The sequence below is a fragment of the Leptonychotes weddellii genome, chromosome 10 (assembly GCF_054177405.1).
Source record: "Leptonychotes weddellii isolate Sample4059 chromosome 10, ASM5417740v2, whole genome shotgun sequence".
Classification (NCBI taxonomy): domain Eukaryota; kingdom Metazoa; phylum Chordata; class Mammalia; order Carnivora; family Phocidae; genus Leptonychotes; species Leptonychotes weddellii.
Window position 1 is genome coordinate 99,091,773 of NC_138378.1, and position 9,076 is coordinate 99,100,848.

Genomic DNA, 9,076 nt, shown 5'->3' on the forward strand with positions numbered 1-9,076 from the left:
AAAAAAAAAAAAGAGTCAGACGCATAACCGACTGAGCCACTCAGGCGCCACGACCCTGGGTATTTTAGATTCCAGTATTCAGGTGTGTCTAATTTTCTTTCACATGCGGGTTAATGGGTTTTTATTTCCATGTGATAACGGCATCCCATATATCTTGCAATTAATAGGTACATTTTCCAGAAAATTGAACTTTATGCTTTTAAGAGTATCAATAAAAATATTAATTCATTTTAGATAAATGCAAGGCATCACCAACTTTTATTTACCAAGAATTGCTGCCTTTAGTCCCTTAATTCATAAAATATATATTATTATTCCCACCAGTGTGCTAGACTCCGATGCACAGCTGATGAGATACCACCTCTCACCTGGCTAACCCTTATCCCCTAGCTCTAAAGCTGTAGTTTCTCCCAGTCTTGTTTATGATATGGATAAAACAGTTTGTTTTCCCTGACTTGGTTTTCCAAACAGCTTTTTTTCTCCCAGAGTCTGGAATGATATACGTGATAAAGAGCTCAAACTTACGGGTCCTCCCAAAGCAGTTCAGGCCCCCTCTCCTCAAACATTTTAAAAGCAGGCAGCATCCAAAGGTGTAAGGGGGGAAGGAGAAGAGGAGGCAGGAGCGGGAATAAGGGAAGAGCGGCCCCCAGAGCTTGAGGATGGGAAGGCTGTCGGTGCAGGATGCCTTCTACAAACTGCACTGTCCCACCTGCAGGGTCTCCCTCAACCATCGGGAAGCTCTGTCATGCCTGCTGTCTGGTCTCCATGACTCTAGCAGAGGATGAAGATGGGAACCTAAGCAGCCTCAGGAATGTACTGAATTATATGACTATGCAACTCTCCTCATGTACAGCTGCCCGGACCCAATCCGTCCCCCTCCACTCCTTTCCCCCCGCATGTGGTACCAATCCTCAAGATGCCGTCTAACTTCAGAGAACACTATTGAACAAGCCCCTCCTACCCCCTCCAACTACCAGTATTCTCGGACGTAGCTGCTGCCTTAGCAAGTAGTGCCCGTGACCTATTGGACCAGAAGTGTGAAAGCCTGCTCCAGAGCCAAAGCTTTACTTTACACTGTACTTTAATGCTCAAGGCTGATGACAAGTGCTGCGATTTATTCTTCAAATTCCTCCAGCACTGTTTCCATCAGTAACTAATTGTTCCCCACAGCGGCGCTGAGCTCCTAGGGAAACTGGACGGTTCAGTGCCTGAGAGGCTGAGATTACTCAAGTGCTTATACTAACAAACAGACAATGCGGTCCTTTTCAACTCTCAAGATATCCATAGAACAGCGTATTTAAAAGATTCAATGACAGAAATGATGAGGAAACGCGTTTGAAAACAACACATTCTTTGTTTCCTCTTTGAAAAATGAGTAACAGCTTTAAAGTTGGTTTTTAACAAAATCAAGGTGGATGCTCCTAGATGTAATCTTTAGAACATGTTGAGAGCATGGTCTGAGGACCAGCAGCATCTGCATCATCTTGGGACCTGCTAGGGACGCTGAGTCCTGCCCACCCCTTTGCACCTAGAAACCAGAATCTGTTTTTTGATAAAATCTCCAGGTACAGGTAATTGGCATGCCCACTGATATTTACGAAGCAGCTGTCTCGGAAAAGCAAGTCTTCTTCCAGAACGATTACTTCTGCATTTGTCTATCCTTAATTCATGTTCAGATGCTATTAGGTAATTGTATATTTTATAAGATCCTCCGACTTCAGTTACATTTGAAAATGCATTTGACCTGAGTCACTTAGCAGTAAGTAGCACTGGCTGCTAATACCTTCCGGATGTGTCAAAGACCATTCTAGGTGTTCATGTATTAACTTACTCAATTCTTAAAACAGCCCTGAGGCAGGGGAAATTATGTTCACATGAGGAAACCGAGGCATGGAGTGACAAAGAAACAAGGCTGCATAGATAAGAAGTTGCCCAAACAGGAGTCAAATGCAGGTGACCTGCTTCCAGAGCCCCTGTGCTGACCTCTGTGCTCAGGCCCCCCTCAGTGACTCTATGTCTGCAGAAACGCTCAATGGGAGATGGTTTGGTGTGGGTACAACCAGAACATCAGGTGCTAATCCAGGCAATGCAGGCTGGTCCGAGGACCACTGGGAAACCCGTTTAACTTTGCTGTGGACCTTCTCTGTGGGTTCAGAGTGTAGTTCTAGGCCCATAATCTTAGGGGTATAACAGAAATACTCCTTCTGGGCTGCTTAACTTACTCCTATCTTCCGACTAAGCCATTGAGAACAACAGTTTTCAATATGTGTTCTTTGGAACCCTGGGGTCCCTCACAGATACCTCAAGAGCCTAAGTAGCTATTCTCCCAGCCAGTTCCTCCAGCATCTTTGAGGTTAATGAATTTATATATTGGAGGTTAAAATAACAATTCAGTGGACAAAAGATTACCAATGTTTAAAAAATAAAAGATTGAAAACCACTGACTTTGAGGATTTGGTGGACAATATGCTAGAGACTCTTTCTGGAGGATCCTAAGTACTGTACTGTGCATATATAAACTAAAAGAGTATGGCAATGCTAATTATTATAATTATATAATGCTATTATGATTAGCAATGCTAATTATTTTTTTAAATTTGGCAATGGGTACCATTCTTTTCCTGATACCCCATACCCTCCTAAAAATATTATACAGTATGTATTTGTTCACACATATTTGTTCAAATTCACATTTTAAAATGTGTTAAGTCTCAGTTAAGAATAACTGATGCAATATTCTAAAATTAATTTCTAACAGCAATATACTTGACTATTCTTCCAAAAGCTATGTCAATTAAATTTGATTTGCAAAGGCACTGGCTTGTCAGATTTTATGCAGTAAATACTTAATATCAGAGGATCAGAACAGGGACAGAATATGTGCAGAATCTCCATAAAGGAGTTTCCATAAAGACAAGCACGCACACACACACACACACACACACATATATACACACATATATATACACATACACACCATAACCCAAATGTTGGGGTTGTGAACAGAATATGCACAAAGCTCCTACAAATTAATAAGAAAAAGACACCAAGTCCAACAAAAAAAAATGGGCAAAGGATATGATAAACAATTCACTGACAAACACATATCACGTATAAACACAGAGAAGATGCTCTAATTCCCTAGAAATGAGGGAGACACATGTAAGATACTCTTCTCACCCATCTGATAAAAACACTTTTCAAGGCTGCAAATATCCAATGGTAGGCGGGTATGAGGAAAGAGTCATTTCAAATGCTGCCAAGGTGAGTGCAAATTTGCACAATATATTCAGAGAAATATAGTAGAAGTAAGTGTACATACTTCCCAACCCAGGATGTTCACTTGTAGGAATTTTCTCCTGCAGGTGTATCTAAGATACAAACATGAAGTTTCCCTGCAGCTGGGTTTATAACAGGAAAATCGAGATCGAGGCAAGGGGTGGGAGGGACAAACAACGCAAATGTCCAGGGCTGGAGGTGACTTCAAAGAAAACCTGACACATCCATAAAGCAGTTGGTACAGCCATTTAAAAGTTACCATCTTTCATCAATTCTAAGATACCACAGATTGTAACAAGCATTCTGATATAACAGACATTAAAATGTGAAAATGTTCGATGCTGTCAACTGTAAGATACTCCCAATTTCAGAGATGCTGAAGAGTAAAACAAAAAAAACAAAGTGTGTCTTATGGATGATACGGAATTCAGTTTTAAATATGCTCTTAAACACACGGGGGCCTGAGTGGCTCAGTCGATTAAGCATCCAACTCGTGGTTTCAGCTCAGGTCATGATCTCAGGGTCCTGGTCTCATGGGTGGTGAGCTCTAGCCCCAGCTCTTCGAGCCCCGCTCAGTGGGGAGTCTGCTTGAAGCTTCTCCCTCTGCACCTCCCCCTGCTCGCTCTCTTTCTCTCTCTCAAATAAATCTTTAAAAAATACAAATATAAATACAGCTATATAACAATAATTAATGTGTAGGAAAAAGGTTTGGATGATTTAAAAAAAAAAAAAAAACCCAGCTGTTAAGACTGAATATCAAGGAGGAGAGGAGTTCAGTTGTGATGTGGTAGGTGTAGAGGGATAGAATATCTTGGATTAATTCTTTAGAAGGGGTATATGTTATTTTTGAAAAAATTTAAACAACAAAAACCACTGGCTACATAAAATGATCTGAGGTATCAGAGCCCTGTGAGCTGTCTCAAGCCCCCGTGTGCTCACTTCCTAGGGATTTCACCCTCCTCCAGTGTGGCATCTGCCTCCGGGGAACAGATACCACAGTAATGCCAACAATTCTACCCCTCCCTGTGTTCCTGCTCTACCTGCATCCTCCCCATCCTCAACAACCCAACGAGACAGACATAAACGCCTCCGGTTTACAAATGAGCTGTGCTGGGTGAGGTTATTTTTCTCAATGGGCAGTTCGGGATTCCCGACCCAGCCTGCCTGGCTCCAGAACCCATCCTCTTTCTAGTCCCGGGCTACTATCATCACCATCTATTTCTTTATGTATTTGCTCTTTATCCTTTGCAAGTCCTTTTTGTTTTATGGCATTTCAAATCGTTTTCTTTTTTATGCTACATTGGTTTTAAGTTACTGACAATTTGAAAGGCTACAAAATAGCTTGAAAGTTGCATTCTAATGAACTGAAAATTAATGCATTCCCTCTTTTCGAGAAATTCTTCCCGTCTTGACCACTCTGAGAATTTTTTCATTATAAACTCCTTCACTTTATACCCACACAGTATCTTTCCAGCTTTAACAAACCTTTCATAGCCAAAGACAAAATGAAATGCCCTTGAACACTTTTTTTTTTTAAGATTTTATTTATTTATTCATAAGAGACAGAGAGAGAGAGAGGCAGAGGGAGAAGCAGGCTCTCTGTTGAGCAGGGAGCCCGATGTGGGACTCGATCCCAGGACCCTGGGATCATGACCTGAGCTGAAGGCAGACGCTTAACCATCTGAGCCACCCAGGCACCCTACCCTTGAACACTTTCAAGGACTTTCCTTTAAAGAGCAGTAAGTGGCTCTAGAGGTAAGAAGAGAAGCAGTAAGCAGTGAGCTCAAAGGCCTGCAGTCACTGAACAGCCCAGAGTCAGCACCTCCCGGGTCCTCCCCGAACACGAGGAGAAGAGATAAACCCGAGCCTACCTGTTGCATTTTCCACTTGACCAAAGGTTTATCCTCAGATCTAACCCTTGAAATGAAAGGACATTTGTTCAAAGACACTTTCACTTACTTCCTACTCTCTTCCTTTATTGTTCTAACCCCTTTTGGATCCGTCTCACCAAGAGGCTGACATAAAAACCGGGACTTTGACCTACAAAGATTTTCTACAGTCTCTAATACTATTTGCTCTAAGTAGACACTGTTGGAAATGAGAAAGGAAGAAAGGAAGTAACGGGAAATATGAATTCCAAAGATCTATGCCACCAGTCGCTAAGTCGCATGATGTTTCTTTGGGTCATTTGTCGTTCTTAGATGAAATAGAATGAGGGCTTCAAAAATTCACAACAGGGTCGGGACTGGAGCACACACACCACACAACACCTCTGATCCAAGTAAGGAATCGGGAGTGAAGATGAAGCTATAGAAGTGAAAGGACTGTCCGGCTCCAAGGGAGGGGAGATGGACTGCAGCGGAAGGAACCGGGTCAGGGCTCACCTGAGTCCTTCATGGGGCAGAGGGCACATTGCATACCCCAGGCCTCTCCATACAAACAGCAACACTCCGTGTAAGTCGTCTGCTTGCCCACGAGGGGCCTGCTGCACACATACTCTTCACTCAGATGTTCCCAGCACAGATCTTGGTAGACATCAGTTTCCTCTACTTGTTCTGAAAGGGGAAACATGGTTCCATGACAATCGCACTGTTATTCCTATTTCATAGACAGTGTGCTGGAAGCCAGTGAGTCTCAAAGTTTCCATCTCTGTTTCTAAGAGTGACTTCCAAGTACAGTATGAAGCCAGCCTGGTCTTTCCATGGATCAAACCTCTGTCATCTCCCACCCATCAGTTGAAATTCAACCTGCCCATCATGTTGCAATTAAATCCCTCCCTCTGCAGCTTCCCATCATTATAGAAAGCACCACACTGCCTTCCTTCTATGCTCCATAATCCTAAAGCACTTCTGATTTTCCAATCTTTCCCTTTTTACATTCACTCTTCTGTCAAATCCTACCATTTCTTTCTACATAACACTTTGCAGATTCATGCTTTCTCACCCAGTTCATCCGTCAGAGCCCTGGACTAGTAACACTTCCTGCTAGAGTACTCAACTCCAAACTTCCTGCCTTTCAACTGACATCATCCAAGGTAATTCCTAACAGTGATGGCTGTTGGGAATGTCAATTATGCCAATTATTAGTAGCACATCACCTCTTTGGGGATGAACAGGGATTCTAATCAATGGACGCCAGGGGTCTCCACCGCGTTGTCAGATTCCACTGTCTCTTCTGCCCAGCTTCATCTGTGTTCTCCAGCCCAGTCAAACAAACCTGATTACCCTTCTCTGAACTCACACCTTCCTCAGTTGCCTTTGAGGGCCAACCCTCAGGTGGAGAACAGCTCTGCTATCTGCTCAGCCAATCTATATTCTGTTATCTGTTAAATAAGTACATGCAGGGTATTGACTCTCCTACATGCTGATGATATGCAGCTAATTATTTCTCTTACAATTATTCTCTTTTATTATTTTTAGCATCTCATTTTAATGACTCCAAAATACCCGAGGAGTCCACTTTTCTCTTTCCCAGTAACTCACATTTCAGTCAAAAGGAAAACCTTGCCATTTATTTGGACACAGACTTGCATCTCACATGCAAACGTACCGTGTGATTCAGTTGGTCGTATACATCTTTTCTCTGAAGCATCCAGAACCATTGGATGGGTACAGAAGCAGTTATAAGAGCCTTCTGTATTAACGCACTGGCCATCAATACAACTATTGGGGTCCTGACATTCATCCATATCTTAAGAGAAAAAAATTATTAAAGAGAATCAGCAATCAGTTATACCTCATACACTTCCCAAACTTCACACACTGCTAAATTTAGTCCAGATTCCAGGGGCTGCCACATGTTAATTAACTACACATCATCATCCAAGAGAGAACAGCTCTGACTATAAAAATATTAAATCGTATTGATCGGAAGAATAATGGTGCCCTGCTGCTGCTGACATTAAAGAAAGAAAGAAAACATTTAGGAACAGGATATGCTTCAAAATTTAAGATAAAATGCCTCTTTATGATAGTTTTAAAATTATTTCCTTTTGCTATGGTTTTCTGCCTAGTGTATATGGTTTTCTGCTTAAGCCTTAAAGTCTGGGTCAGTATTTAAAAATGACTTTCACTTGCATGGTATGAGTGATGAAACAGGAGGCTCTCCAGACCAAAAGAAACTTCAGTTAAACCAGTGACCTGAATTATAATTCCACATTGAATATTACCTCTTTGCTTGAAATGTGTTCAAATAGGAGTACGGAGGTTTTTTATTTTCTTAAATCTTGCTCAAGAAAAAGATCCAGAAAACATTTAAAGATCTTTTCGACACGTGACTTAGATGCAAGGGAATTGTTTTTACTACACAGCATTACTTATTTTTTTCCACCTGTATATTTTCACAGCACAATGTAGCCTCCTAATACCTACCAAAGCACTGCAGTTTGACGGGGTCATAGTATGTCCCCTGCTTACAGTAGCATTCGTAACCAGGCTGAGTGTTCAGACAGAAGCCATTTTTGCAGATTTCTTGCCCAAAGAGCATGCATTCGTCCGCATCTATGGGGGGGAAATGGAGAAAGAGAACAGTTAGCTTTGGTCTTTCAGTTAAAAAGAAGAGTCTAAGCAATATGGGGCTTCAAGTTGGATATTATAATATTCACAGTCCAAAGAATCTTCAGATACAACAACAGAAAATTCTTCAAGTTAGGCCTAACTCATAGATATGGGAAGAGAGTCTGTGATATCTTGGGAACAACATCCAAAACATTGGTGGATAAGGTCTTTTTGTAAATACGATTTCTGCATTGCTACCTCCTATTTGATGAAATACTCTATGGGTTTCACAGTGCAACCAACAATATCTTCATAAAAATATACATTGTAAGAAAAGTGCCTTTCTATAAGTGTGTATTTTGGCCCATTAACTAACTAGTTGAGATAAAGAACACTCCCAAGAAGAGTTTGATGGAACCCGATGAGGCTTCTTTCTTGGTGATAATGACCAGCGAATAAAAGCACAAGTTGCTAAGGGTGTTGGCAGACCCATTCCTCCACAGAATTTAGAGTGTTCACCATCTGCAGACCTCAGTTTACTCAGTGGTAAGTTGGGGACAATAGGAATATCTGCCTGATAGGACTGAAACAATTAAATGAGAAAATCCATGTAGAAGACTCCATAGACTCTCAAAAACTGTTATCCCTTGCTTTCATTGCTATTAATATTATCATCAGTTCTAACATTTTGGAGCAAATGTCATGTCATTAAAAAAAACTGTAGGCTCCATAGATGAATCACTCCAAAGTTACACAGCTGGAAAATGGCAAAGTCAGGTCCATAATACATAGCTGTTTGGATCTGCAACTAATATTCCAACTGTTAACAGCACTGCTAAGACAGGGTGAGGAGGAACTTATTTTTATATGAGAGAGGGTGACTTTATAGTAAAATCAGGGCTCTGTTCCATAATATAAAGTGAGATTTAACTATATCCCTGCAAAAACAAAGCAGGATATTTGTGAACTTGAAAACCATTAAACACATATTGCAAACCAAGTCTTCTTGTTATTTAATTGGACTAAATCATAAATATATTTAAAAAACACATATGGAATTTCCTATCCAGCTACTGACTATCATTAGAACACTGGTTCTCAACAATGGATGGACAGTAAAAATGTTAATCTGTAGTCCAGCCACTTAGCAGTTTTTCAATATTAAGCTGTAAAGGGGTGGAAAAAAAAAACCCATTGTATTTAAGAGGTCATAATATCTCTATCATGGAAATGTCAAAAGTGAGTGGTTAATACGGAAATATTCATACATGTGGTTTAAATTTTGCCAAAAAGGCTGTGCA

General features: G+C 41.0%; 1 protein-coding gene across 14 annotated transcripts in view; it reads right to left on the reverse strand.

Annotated features, from left to right (window-relative positions):
- Positions 1 to 9,076, reverse strand: part of LTBP1 (latent transforming growth factor beta binding protein 1) — a 255,388-nt gene that overhangs the window by 21,129 nt on the left and 225,183 nt on the right. For all 14 annotated transcript variants that reach the window (XM_081796946.1, XM_081796942.1, XM_081796945.1 and 11 more), the window contains 3 exons: positions 7,650 to 7,778; positions 6,829 to 6,969; positions 5,664 to 5,834 (listed from right to left, as the gene is read on the reverse strand). In XM_081796946.1, the coding sequence (XP_081653072.1) occupies positions 5,664 to 5,834; positions 6,829 to 6,969; positions 7,650 to 7,778 (441 nt within the window). The remainder of the gene's footprint in view (positions 1 to 5,663; positions 5,835 to 6,828; positions 6,970 to 7,649; positions 7,779 to 9,076) is intronic.